Genomic DNA, 13,598 nt, shown 5'->3' on the forward strand with positions numbered 1-13,598 from the left:
ATCTCTTGTACTGCAAAATCTTGTAAACTAAAACAAATCTGAGAACAGCACATCAACTATCGGAATGTGCAGTAATAGTTAATGCACATTTACCTATATATACATATAAAGACAATACTATGGTAGCCAATAACCTTGCTGATCAATATTTTTGGCCTTGATTTTCTAGTCTACACGCAAACACCTAGGGAGGAACATGTGATTTCATTCCCCTCACACCCCACTGTCCCCAACTTGGGCCATCTTACCCTCACATGTGCTAAACAAACACACAACACATAAGCCTACTTGGTTCAACTTACCTTCATGTGGTAATCACACATGGACACACCTAAACGTCAGGGCAGAAGTAAGCAGCCCCAGTCATCACAGGCTATGTGCATTAACCAAGGAAGGGTCAGTAGGCAGCCTCACAAGCATCATCTGCCGTTTAACATGGCCTGTATATTAGGACTAAAAAACATCAGCATCCACCAATTCTTAAGCACGTCAGATTGGACATATGGATGGTAGTCATTCAGGTTGATTGGTGATCCTACAGTAGAGAACACTGCTGATAATCACAGTACTCAACATAATTAACCACCTGTCCAGGGATACATGATAAGTCTTGAAAGCAGAAAAACATACTGGCTAGCGCAGTCGGAAATGGTGAAGTTAGAGGTAGGGCAGCACAGGGTTATGGTACCAGCTACTTCCAACCCTCCAATGAGACAGAGGTTGTACCCAGATTTGATCATCCAACGAAAATGCTTAGGAATATCATGGGATTTGTTATTGCATGCTGCATCAGAAAGAACTGTATAGCTCATTGGTTTTCTAAGTGCCCATCAGTATCCTATGGAAGATCTACTAAAGACCCTCAGAAGGGACAAGGGCCAGGAAACTCCGGGTACATAGCAGGAGTACCCACTGCATGTCCACCTCTATCATACTTGAAATGGTCTTCAGCACGTTTATATGTAAAGGGGGGAGGGAGGGGGGGGGGGGAGGTGGCGCGGACAGATGTTTAGCGATTCTGTTAGTTGGACCTGCTCTGGAAATAGTGAAGCACTGTGATGAGTTCTATCTATGTTGTGTCACTGCGTTAAGGTCTTCTACACTACAAAAGACTATTGGTAGAAAGTATGCTGCACAGTACTTAATCAGTCCCATTTCTTTTTTTTTAATGAGGTTAGCCAATTTGCTAATGTTACAAAACAAAAAAAGCATGTCATTACTACAGTCAAGGTAAATACAACAACATGGGCTTCAGGAATTACATGAATTTGATGTTACATGTCACATTAAAAAAAAAGACCTACCTGATTTCGGTCATGAGACATCAGCAATATCCTAAGGCTTTTCATGCAGACACTTCGGTCCAAAAGATCGACAGCTTTATCTAGGTCATCTTGAGTCTTTAATGGAATGGATAACTGCAATGTGCAAAGAAAGAAACAGACCAACAGGTCAAGCAATTAAAAAAGAGAGTACCAAAACAAAAGTGAAACTCAAACATAGTAAAAGGCTACACCACTGGTACAATACTCACTCCATGTGTTTCCAGGTCTTATGTCTTTCACTTTTTCTGTAAGAGGTTTTCAAAAATGATAGCCATAAAATGTAGAAAAGTGAAGTTAAAAACGAACAAGTTAAAGCTCTTTCAGATGGATGCCCTATCTAACTGCTGATTCTTCACCTTTGGAATATCCCAAAGCGCCAGACTGGAGGTGTTGTGTGGCTCTGCTTAGGCTTCGCACTGCCCTAGAAATGGCAGAACAGAGCCGTATATAAACACCAGCCACACGCGCTGATGTTAGTTTCTTGACTCTTTATCTTTCCCTGTCGAGTGCTTTAAATGGGACGGTACTCACCGGTACTGTGTACCGGCACTTCCAAATTGTTCGACCTTGAGTACCGGAACTTCTCCTTGGCCAGGGAGAGTAACGGTACTCTGGGGAAGCAGCCATGGGCGTCCGCAGGGGGGGAGGGGCAAGGAGAGGCGCTTGCCCCCCCCTCCCCCCGGAGCGCCTCTCCTTGCCCCCCCTGCGCACGCCCATGTGCACAAATGCCTCCCGGAGGGAGACCTGACGACGGGGCTCATCCTCAGGCAGGACATCATCCAAACGTCCGCCTTAAATTTGAGCATTGCAGGGAACAGCACTGTTCCCCTGCAAAAGGCCTCAGCTCCCTGATGGGACCTCCTCGCACTCCCCTGTGCACAAAAGCAGCCCCACCCGCCCATTATCATTCTGTATGGGGCTGATTGCCACATACAGAATGGCAATGGGTCAGTCTGGGCTGGCACAGCATGTGGTGGCCTCCTCCAGCCTTGGTCCAGGGCAGGGCATTCTGTCACCTGGAAGTGAAAAAATGCCCATGCTGCTGCTAGGTGAGAATCCAGTTAACCAAAGGAAGGTGGTGAAACAAGTTCAAAGGAAGGGATTATAGTTAAAGTATAGCAGCCATGGGTGCTGCTTTTTTATTTTATGCAACTAACAACCATAGACAAAGCCAATAGTTCTGGCTTGTTGTAGGTGTAACGTTGCTTGTTCCAAGTGTAACGTTACTTGTTGTATTAAGTATCTAGATGCAATGACAGAACCAACAAAAATACCAGTTGGGCGGCACATTATATTAAGCACAGAATTTTAGCTTATGTGTTTTTCAAGCCAAGCATTTTATTACATCAAATACCCTTTTGGAGTGCCCCCCCTAGTTTTTACATCCCACTTAAAGCTCTGGAAACAACACCATGTCACAGTCACCCCACGTCAAGGCACTGTGCATCATGCATGACTCATGCATTCCACTTTTTCAGATTGCCTATGTGCAGGGGCATAGTGAACCCTGCTCCACCCCACCCGTTGCTTTAGGAACTACAGCGAGGGTGGAGTTCTTGATAGGTCTCATAATTAATGTGAAAAGGTGAGTGAGTAAGTAAGTGAAGGGATGGGTGGATGGATGGCTGGATAGATGAGTGAAATGATGGATGGATGGATGGATGAGTGAAAGGGTGGATGACGGGCGAGTGAATGGGTGGATGGATGAGTGAAATGATTGATGGATTGATGAGTTGATAAGTGAAAGGGTGGATTGATGAGTTGATAAGTGAAAGGGTGGATTGATGAAGTGATAAGTGAAAGGGTGAATGGATGGACGGATGAGTGAAAGGGTGGATGTAAGGCTGGATGAGTGAGTGAAAGGGCGGGTAGATGGCAAAAGGATGGATTGATGAGTGAAAGGGTGGATGGATGAGTGAAAGGATGGATGAATGATAGGTTTAATGGATGGATTTATGAGTGGATGAGTAGATGGATGGAAGGATGGATGGATGGCTAAGTGAAAGGGGAATTGAAAGAGGAAGGGGGATGGGTAAATGGATGACTGAATGGGTGAATGGCTGGATGGATGAGTTATTGGATGGATGGGTGGAAGAGTGTATGGATGAGTGTATGGATGGATAGGGTGAAAGGATGGATGATGGATGAGTAAAGGGTAGATTGAGGGATTAATAAGTGAAATTATGAATTGAAGGAAACGTGATGGATAGGTTGGTAAATGGATGAATATGGACATTGTTGGGCACACAGTTGGAAGGACAGAATGAATGCTGAAAGACTGAATGATGGATGAAAGTATGATACACATTGTAAGCCCCATTATCTTAAGCAACATTTCCTATACATTGACTTTCCCATTTATATGAGTGATTGTCTCTTTATAGTATGTGTGTGTGTGTGTTGTAACGCACTCCAAAACTCTGCCCCACATACTTGGGATGAGTAGCACTATAGAAGAAATTAAATAAACATGAGAGAGGGTCTATGTGAAGATGAGGGGCGCCATTGGAGGGTGGTATCAAGGCCAGACTGGCCAGACCGGGCATCAGGTGTTTTCTCTGGGAGCTGGAAAGGTGGTGGCGGTTTTGTTACCACAAAAAGACCTGCACATTTGCTTAAAGCTGCGCGTATACTGACAAACCATGAAGTGCACAACCTAAAATAAACTTATTTTCAATTGTACTTTAGTGGGTGTCTATTTACTTACTTATATACTATTGCGCAACCTTCTCTGATGTGTCTGTAAACCTTACCTTTTGTCCTGAATTTTGACCCCCTGTCCTGAATTTATGTCCCTAATTTTGACCCTTTGTCCTGACTTTTTACATTCACTGTCCTGAATTTGCACCCATGCCAGTTGGTCACCATAGACATCACGGCGACCCCTCCAGGTGCCGGTGGTTGAGGGTGGGGGGAGGCAGTGATCCTCAGCGTTCAAATGGAAGCAGGGGGCTACCAATGAGAGAGGCGACAAGTGCAGGCGCCCTGCAACCCACTCATCACCACCACACGAAGGAATAAAAGAACTCGATCAGCTTGTCGACCCAACTTCCAGAAAAAAACTTTCAGATGCCATGGAAAGGCAGCAGCATTTGCTGTCTGCGAGTCTGTCAAATTAGATTTGTACAATAAACCCATCTGAAAAGGAAACTGCATTAAATGTCTGCCCCATAACGGTCACCACTATGCGTCTTCAATCCCTCGTTCACCCCTCTTTTAAACCTCACGTCAACTCGTCTCCCGCTCCCGCTAATTCATCCAGCCAAAGCCATGGTCAGAGTTGAGGTGCAGGGGCTCTAAGTAGGGGTGAAAACACAACAAAGCCTCATTACCAAGTAAATGGTCTTTTAAAGACCTGTCTGAAGTACTTGGGTGCGGCTGTCTGTGTGTGCTGTGTCGGGAAGCTGTCTCTGACAGGCACACACATTCTTATAACATTCACACCCCTCAGAATGACAAATCACCACTTCTAGCTGCCTCCTCATGGGGTGGGAGTGGGAAGATGTGCACAGCAGGGGGAAAGGGATGGCCAGTGCAGGTAACACTTTTCTTTTGTATAGGAATTTCTGCTGGCATCATAGCCCAGGGTTTGCTGTCTGTGCACTTGTATAGATGTGTATTCCATACAAGTGCACAGACAGCAAACCCTGGGCTATGACACCACAAGGAATTACTTTACAAAGGAAAAGCGTCACCTGCACTTTCATCCCTTTCCCCCTGCTGTCTGTGCACTTGTATGGAATACACATCCACGGCGCTGCTCACCAGGTAAATGGTGAACAGGGCCATGGATCTGTCTCTTTTTGCATCCAAGGGCACCGACGAAGAAGCAGAGGAGACCCATGCAAGGAGAATCCAGGAGACATTTGACCCACACCTATCTAGAAAGTGAGACCTTCGGGAGGGGCTGGATGCCAGGACGGCAGTGCTGCTGATTAGCCCGACTTCACTGAATAGTATCAGAGGAGCAGGCAGCATTTTTTAATTAAGTTCCAGTAACATTAATGCATTCTACACCATCACCAGCATTACCTACTGGCTGGATATCTAGGTTACGGTGTTTTAGACGTACATGCATGGAAATGTCAAGGAGGACAGTCCCCTCCGAATATGCAAATATAGTATAAGCTTGTAGGGGCAGATTTACAAGCCACTTGGGCCACTTTTGCGTCACTTTTCCCATGTTAAAAGTGACGCAAAAGTGGCGCAAGGGGCTTGTACATCTGTCCCGTAGCGTTCAGCTTTGGGATGCCAGTGGGGTAATTTCAGGGTTTAGGGTGGGTATGGGTTTTGGGGTGGCAGTGATAATTTTAGTGTTCAAGGTGGTTATGAGATTTGGGGTGCCAGGGCTAATTTTAGGGTTCAGGGCAGGTATGGGTTTTGGGGTGCCAGGGGAAATGTTAGGGTACAGGGCGGGTATGTGTTTTTAGGGGGCATGGGTAATTTTAGGGTTCAGGGTGGGTATGGGTTTTGGGATACCAGGGGGGCAATTTTAGGGTTCAGGGTGGGTATGGGTTTTGGGTTGTAAGGGGGGACATTTTAGGGTTCAGGACGGGTATGGGTTTTGGGATGCCAAGAGCACAATTTTAGGGGTCAGGGCGGGTATGGGTTTTGGGGTGCCATGGGGCTAATTTTAGGGATCAGGGAATGTATGAGTTTTAAGGTGCCAGGGGATAATATTAGGATTCATAAGGGTGCTCTAATTGATGTCCAGCTTCAAATGCAGAATTCACCACTTTTTTTTTCTCAGCTTGGCCTGAGCATTAACCAATCCTGATTGTCTGCCATTTTAGCCCCGCACCTATTGATTAACATTAGCCACGCCCCTTTGTTTGCCAGGTTAGCCCCCCCCCCCCGGAAAAATTTCTGCGGATGCCTATGGCAGCAGCCAGGCTTATATTACGAACAGAACGTGTAGCAAATTTGCTTCGACAGGCGTTGCAGTTCCTGATGAGATGGGCTAGCTATCAGGCGCGCATCCCCCATAGAGCTCAAAGGGCTTCAGCCACCCCCACCTTGTGTGTGTCAACCCGGGCTGAGACAGCTTCCCGGGCACACACAGCTATACCCGAGTACTTAACAGGTCTATAAAAGACCACTTACGTGCTAAGGAGGCTTTGTGGTGTTTTCGCCCCTTTTAGAGCCCCTGCATCTCCATTCTGCATATTGCTGGAAGAATCAGCCAACCCGCCCCCTCCGAAATTTGGCACTAGTTGAGCCTCTGCAGCAAAGGAGCCGTTAATGTGTGCATTGACAGACACTTCTAGATGGCGACCAGTGTCGATAAGGCCCCAGTTGAAACAAAAACTGCTGAGATGTTCTATTTACATAGCTTCTCTCACTCTTCTGCTTCGCCACCTAGAAATCCTGGAGATTACAGCATAGAACCTTGAGGTGAAACGGCCGTCCTCTAGTAGTTTGGCAATCATGGGAAAAGCAATTTGAAAACATTTGCTAGTGAAACAAAATAATCTCTCAAGTAACTTTCTGGTCCGGACTCTTTTTACTTTTGGGCAATCAGCAGGTAGCGCTACCCACAAAATCCCAATGTAGCGCTACACAGTAAATCCAAAATTAGTATGAATTTGAGAAAAGTTTGTGTGCCTTTCTCTTGCAGTCATAATGGGGCTGTATGAAACATGGGAAATGATTAAATTGGCGTGCTGAGTGCCTGTAGTCAGGCCGAGAGTGGAGGGGGACGTCACTAATCATCCGGGTAAACTCATGCATTTAAAGTACAGCTTGGATATTGCATTTGTAAAAATCAGTTTTAGCGAATGATGTGTGTGTGAGTAAGTGTCTGTGTGAGTACCTACTTCATTCCCTCCTACACACAACATACACTCTACTCATAAACACATCACCACCCCCTCTACGTCACAACCTCCTCTCACAAACAATACTATACAACCAAATCCATTGCATGAAACATATACATCAGCACCCCTTTTCACTACCAAAAGCAAAACATATCACACACACCAGCACAACAAGATCTTCAAAGTGCCTCACCTCATAATACTTACCATCACAAAATACAAACATATACCCACCTTTCAAACCACACAAAGGAACACACTCCAATGCCAAGCTTTCACTCTTCCACCACACATAACACAGATACAGTAATACAGCACCTCTCTTCTAACTGCCTCTCATCCATTGGACAATTTAGAACATTACTACATGACGCACATGCTGCACCACCACCGCTGACTCGTACACCTTCCGCCTTAAACACACACAAAAAATATAAGCAACATGCCACACCTCACAACTTTGCTTCCCCATGTCTACTTCACAACAATGTTACACCTCAAAAGCAACACAGCACTCCAACTCACTCTCAAACCCCAACTCCAACTCATAGACACGCAGACCCATCAAAATGCCTTCTTTTCATGCTAGATGAGGAACACGATACAGAACAGCTACACAATTGCTATCCTAATACAGCTAATACCAGCACTAAAAACACACACAATACTGATCACTCTTCTACAAAACAAAGTCCCACTATCACCAAAGGCCACTCACTAAACGGTCTACTAATAAATGCTCGATCCCTCTCTAAAAACAAGCGTCACATCTACGACCTTCTCACTGATGCAAAACCAGACATACTATTCATAAACGAACCATGGTTCGGAAAGGATATGGCTCCAGCCCTGCATGAAGCCATTACTCTAGGCTATCAAATAATCACCCAAAATTGTATAGCCAAAAAAGGAGGTGGTTTAGTTGTTGTATTCAGGCAAACAATACATATCACTAAAATTGACAACATCTCCATAAAGAATTGTGAGGCTCTTCTAACAAGATGCAATCCTACACCGTCTTCCACCTGTAACTTCCTGCTCCTTTACAGACCCAAGGCAACATTCCCAGAAGCACTTCTAGACACAGTCTCAAACCTGATAACAATACACTCCAACCTATGCGTTCTGGGTGACCTAAACATTTGGTTTGATAAACCCAATATAACCCATCCAAAAATAATAATCACCGGTCTAGACTCATTGAACCTGCATCAGATTGTCCACAATCCAACACACAACGCTGGACATATCTTAGATGTCATTTTTGCTAATACTCAACTAGTTACCTTTCAAACTATAAATCCAGTCACAAAGTCAGACCACCACTTGCTTGCTTTCCAACATAAAACAACGCTAAGCGACTCACCTAAAACTACCTTACATCCATCCACCTATCGGCCGTGGAACAAACTCAATTTGGAACACTTGGAAACACAACTAACATCCAGTACAAATCTGGAAACCATAAATTCTGTTCACAATCTATATGAGTGGCTACAGGAAGCTTTTGACACCCTGATACCACTCAAAACCACACAACAGAACAAAAGAAAAAAAGCGCCTTGAAGAAACATAGAAGTAAAAGACATAAAACAACAAATTAGACAGCTGCAACTTACCTGGCTCAAAACAAACGCCAAACAAGACAAACTTCACCTACAGAAAATTAACAGATTACACAAGTCGGCTATAAAAAAAGCTAAGAAAAGGTACTATTCAGACAGAATTCAAAACGCTAAATGTGCAAATAAAGAATTCTATAAAATACTCTGTGAATTTCGCAAACCAAATTGCCTAGAAGGAACTCATCCTGTTACTCAAGATTTCACAGACAAATTGGCAAATCATTACACGGATAAAGCAGACACGTTGGACTCGTACTTAAAACAGAAACAAAGCACCAGCACTAACCCTTGTACAAAACAACAATCTAAGAATGTTCTAATCAAGCCTCTCCGGTCTTTCCAACACATCTCACAAGATAAATTTATGGACCTGGTCAAAGCAAGCAGGCCTGCCGGCAGCCCTTCTGATCCCTGTCCGCCACAAACTTTCAAGACAATTCTTTTAACAACCTCTGCTGCCACTCCAGTAAGAAGAATCATCAACGATTCCTTAACTACTGGAATATTTTCAGAAGAACTCAAAAAGTCATACATACGCCCTTTAATGAAGAAAACGCACTTGGACCCGCTGACCCCTAATAACTACAGACCCATTACAAATGGACCTTTCCTGGGCAAACTGATAGAAAGAGCAGTGTTCACCCAGATGTCACAATTTATTGAAGAGAATGACATACTTTCAGACTTCCAAACAGGATTCCGTCCGGGAAGAGGCACTGAATCTGCCCTCCTTGCCATCTGGGATGACCTAAAGAATACAGTTAACTGCAACGGGGTTGCTGCGCTACTTCCCTTGGACCTCTCAGCTGCTTTTGACACGGTTTACAATGACACTCTGAACCAAAGACTTTATGAAGCCAGCATAGAGGGAACTGCTCTAGACTGGATCGCGTCCTACCTTCGTAACAGAACTAATGTCATCCATACCCCACCTTTCTCGTCCAAACCGTACTCCACAAAAGCACCATGAAAAGACTACAACGGATTCAGAACTCGGCTGCCAGACTACTCTTGCATATCAGACCGCGAGACCACATCTCTCCTGCCTTGAAAGCCCTGCATTGGTTATCGGTTGCCAGAAGATCCACGTTCAAGCTGCTTTGTATCACCCACAAAGCAATACATGGAATAGGACCACTCTTCATCAAGAATAAATTCACCAAACACATTCAACAAAGGAACCTCCGCTCTAAAGGAGCATCTCGCCTCAAAATCCCACCATACAAGAAAAAAACCACGGGTGGCGCATCCTTCTCTGTTCAAGCAGCCAAACTATGGAACTCTTTACCCCCCAACATAAGGTCCACCGACAACCACCTTATCTTCAGAAAACTACTCAAGATTCGGCTCTTCCCCACATAAGCACCATACACATACAGAAATTTACAGCATATCCCTCTGTATATAAGCATTTGTTTTCACTATGGATATGTACCTATCTTTGTGTATTATTTTGTATAAACATGTAAAATAATATTATGTTGTTAAGAGAAAAAATAATAAATAAATAAAAATCATCTTTGGTCTACATGTACATACTTCCATTGTACATCTATGTACCTTCCATGTACTTGGATCTGTGTGTCTGTTACTTTTCTCCTGAAAAAGCATATCCAATGCACTACCCTATTTCTCATCCTGTGCCTTAATCAATATCTTTAATCTACATATCCTTACCTCCTTTAGGTATCTAGCTACTTTCAATGTACTTATGGATCTATATATTTATCACTTTCTTCCAATTTAGCATTTCCAATGCACTACCCTATTTCTCAGCCTATACTTCGCTCAATATATCTTCCAGCCCAACCTTCTGACTCATCTCAAACTTATTTCTACTACTCCTTCCAATGCACTACCCTATCTCTCATCCTATACATCGATCAATACATACTCTACATCCACTCTCTCATTTATCCCAAACCCCATACCACTACTATGATCGACAAAATAACCCTTTCTAGACTCTCTCCTACTCTACCCCTCCTTGGCACCTCTTTTTACTATACCGATCCCCTAAAACAAACCTTTCTAAAGTCTTCCCTCTGACTCCTCCCCTCCAAAACTCCTTTTTACTCATCCAAAAGCAGCCTCCTACTGCTAAGACCTAAAAAAAAATCCCTCACTCTTTTATCCCTCCACTATCCTTTTCAATCAAAATTAACAGACCATCCTTTTCAATCAAAATTAACATGTTCACTTCTCAAATTCCATATTCAACTATACTAATATACTACCCAAATAACTGAATAACATATCTACTACTCAAATTACTTCATATTTTTTACTATACTAATTTTCAACATTAATTCTTTATGGGTTACGGAGTGGCGTGCTACTCGCCAGAAACGCGGTTCAACACCCATCAGGGGTAACAAGTGCTATATGAATGCAAATCTTTCTTCCCTTTTTATCCCTCTGCTATCCTTCTCACTCCAAGTAACTGACTAATATCCACCACTGAAATTACTTCATATTTCACCATATTAATTCACCACTAATCCTTTATAGGCTTCCTGAATAGCGTGCGTCAACAAGCGCTATATAAATACAAACCTTTGTCCCCCTCTATCCTTCTGCTATCATTCCAAATCCAAATAACTGACTAACCTATCCACCACTTAAAATGTACTTGCATGTTTCACTATACTAATTCAACACTAATCCTCTATGGGTCCCGGAGTAGCGTGCTACTCGCCGAAAAAGCACTTTGACGCCCCGTCAGGGGTGGTAAGCGCTATATAAATGCAATTACAATACAATACAATAATGAGCTGATATTGAAAAAAGTTATTCTATTTCAGCAGATTATGCTGATAACTTTTCAGTGCGATAGAGTTCTGTGCTGCATAAGCTGCTCATCAACACATAATGAATAGTACATGCCCAATAGAAATATGAATACTACTTCATATATTGGCATGGTTAAGCTATAGTGACGCTATGCACAGCGCTACATAAAACTCCTACATAAATAAATCAATAATGGGAGTTGCCGGCCCGGCGCATGAATGGATGGTCTGCTTCCTGGCGGGCAGACAATTTCAAATACACTGCCCCCCCCCCCTTCAGATTCACGCCCACATTTTAAATAAAGGGGTCCTGCAGGGTTCCATTTTAAATCCTGTATTGTTCAATCTTCACATGGAACCCCTGGCCAGGATGGTGGAATCTTATGGGGTGGATATCGTATCATATGCGGATGATCCGCAACTGGTGGTCACTCTATCCCATAACCCAGTTGAGACGGCGGATAATTTCACGGCGTGCCTTGTGGCACTGGCAAATTGGATGAAGTGCAACTGTCTCAGCCTAAACGGCAATAAGACAGAACTGCTTGTGATTGGCTCTTCTCCTTCAATCTGGTCATCAGCTTGGTGGCCCACTGACTGGGGTCCTACACCTATCCCCTCAGACACTGTGAAGAACTTGGGTGTTCTCTTGGATTCCAATTCACATACTCCCAACACATAGGTAAGATGGCGGGGAGATGCTATGGCATTTTGAAGGTCCTGCGGAAGATCTTGGATCTCCTACCTATGAGAGACAGGAAAACTCTGGTCCACGCACTGGTTACGTCCCATCTTGATTATGGGAATGTCCTGCACTGTGGCATCAGTAAAAGGGGATTGACACAGTTACAATGTGTCCAAAATGCGGTGGCCAGGCTTGTGCTGAAGCTGCAGAGGAGGTCGTCAGGAAAACGTGCGCTTCAGCGCCTGCACTGGCTCCCCATGAGGGAACGCATTAGGTTTAAGACCATGTGCTTTAGTCACCGTATTGCACATGGCAGGGGTCCGGTCTACCTTCACAAGTTGTTAACCATCTATTGTCCTAGGCGTCTCCTGAGATCCATGAGCAGTATGCAGTTTGCGATACCTCGCATATATAAAGCACGGATGGGAGGGCGATCTTTTAGATTCCTGGCCAGCCAACAATGGAATGACCTTCCTGTTGAACTGCAGATGGAGCCGTCGGAAACCAGGTTCCGGCAGAAACTGAAGACCCATCTATTTCCGGAAGATTAGTATAAATTTAGAGTCTCTTTTTCACTGTCCCCTCTCCTCTCCGTGGTCTGTTCTTGACTTTTCTGTGTTGGATCGCATCCTAGCGCGGAGACGCACTGTCCTAGTGTATTCAGGCGCTTAATAAATGTTTTTATTATTATTATTAATACTTACCATGAAAATGCAACCTTACATCGACTATGCAGTTTATATAATTATGCAGCCTCATTTGATCCCGCCTGCATAAAGTTCTATGTGGGCTCCCGCGGCGTGAAGCCCAGGCCAAGGGCCAGGAAGAGGCAGGGCCCCCCTCTAACCTCCAGGTCCCTTTCCAACCTGGGCGGACGAGTACGGTACTGTGATTCTCACTTCTGAGCATTCATTGTGCAGGTGGCCAGAGACTTTCGAACTTCTGATATAACTTGGCATGACTAAACACTCCTATTTGTATTATATAGACTTTCGCGGCCAGTATATATCTTGATTTTGTATTTCTGTGTGTATTCGACCTAACATAACTGTCATGAGTACGCGGAAAGTAGGACAGGGTGTTGTCGGGACCCTTGATGCTTTCCTCTCAAGGGCAGAGTCAGTATTAATTAAGGAGATCCAATTAACAGAGCGTAGGCTATCACTTGAACCCCTCCCATCCCAAAATAGACTTTCCTTGACTCCCGTACTAACGGAATCCAGTATAATGCCTGCTTATAATGTACCCCCCACTGAAATTGACCTGATACAGCAACGTGACCCAGAATTTGTAATAGAGGATACTCCTCCTATCCTCTTATCTGGTACTGAGCTTAGTCCTCCCAGGCCCGC

The 13,598-nt window shown here is 44.2% G+C and overlaps 1 protein-coding gene across 7 annotated transcripts in view; it reads right to left on the reverse strand.

Moving 5' to 3' along the window:
- MAP3K3 (mitogen-activated protein kinase kinase kinase 3) overlaps positions 1-13,598 on the reverse strand; it is a 2,022,699-nt gene that overhangs the window by 1,422,130 nt on the left and 586,971 nt on the right. For all 7 annotated transcript variants that reach the window (XR_013594968.1, XR_013594969.1, XM_078645061.1 and 4 more), the window contains exon 5: positions 1,305-1,418. Coding sequence is in view for 5 of the 7 variants with exons in the window: in XM_078645061.1 (XP_078501187.1) it covers positions 1,305-1,418 (114 nt within the window). In the remaining 2 variants the exon portion in view is untranslated. The remainder of the gene's footprint in view (positions 1-1,304; positions 1,419-13,598) is intronic.

This window comes from Lissotriton helveticus, chromosome 5_1 (assembly GCF_964261635.1).
Source record: "Lissotriton helveticus chromosome 5_1, aLisHel1.1, whole genome shotgun sequence".
Classification (NCBI taxonomy): Eukaryota; Metazoa; Chordata; class Amphibia; order Caudata; family Salamandridae; genus Lissotriton; species Lissotriton helveticus.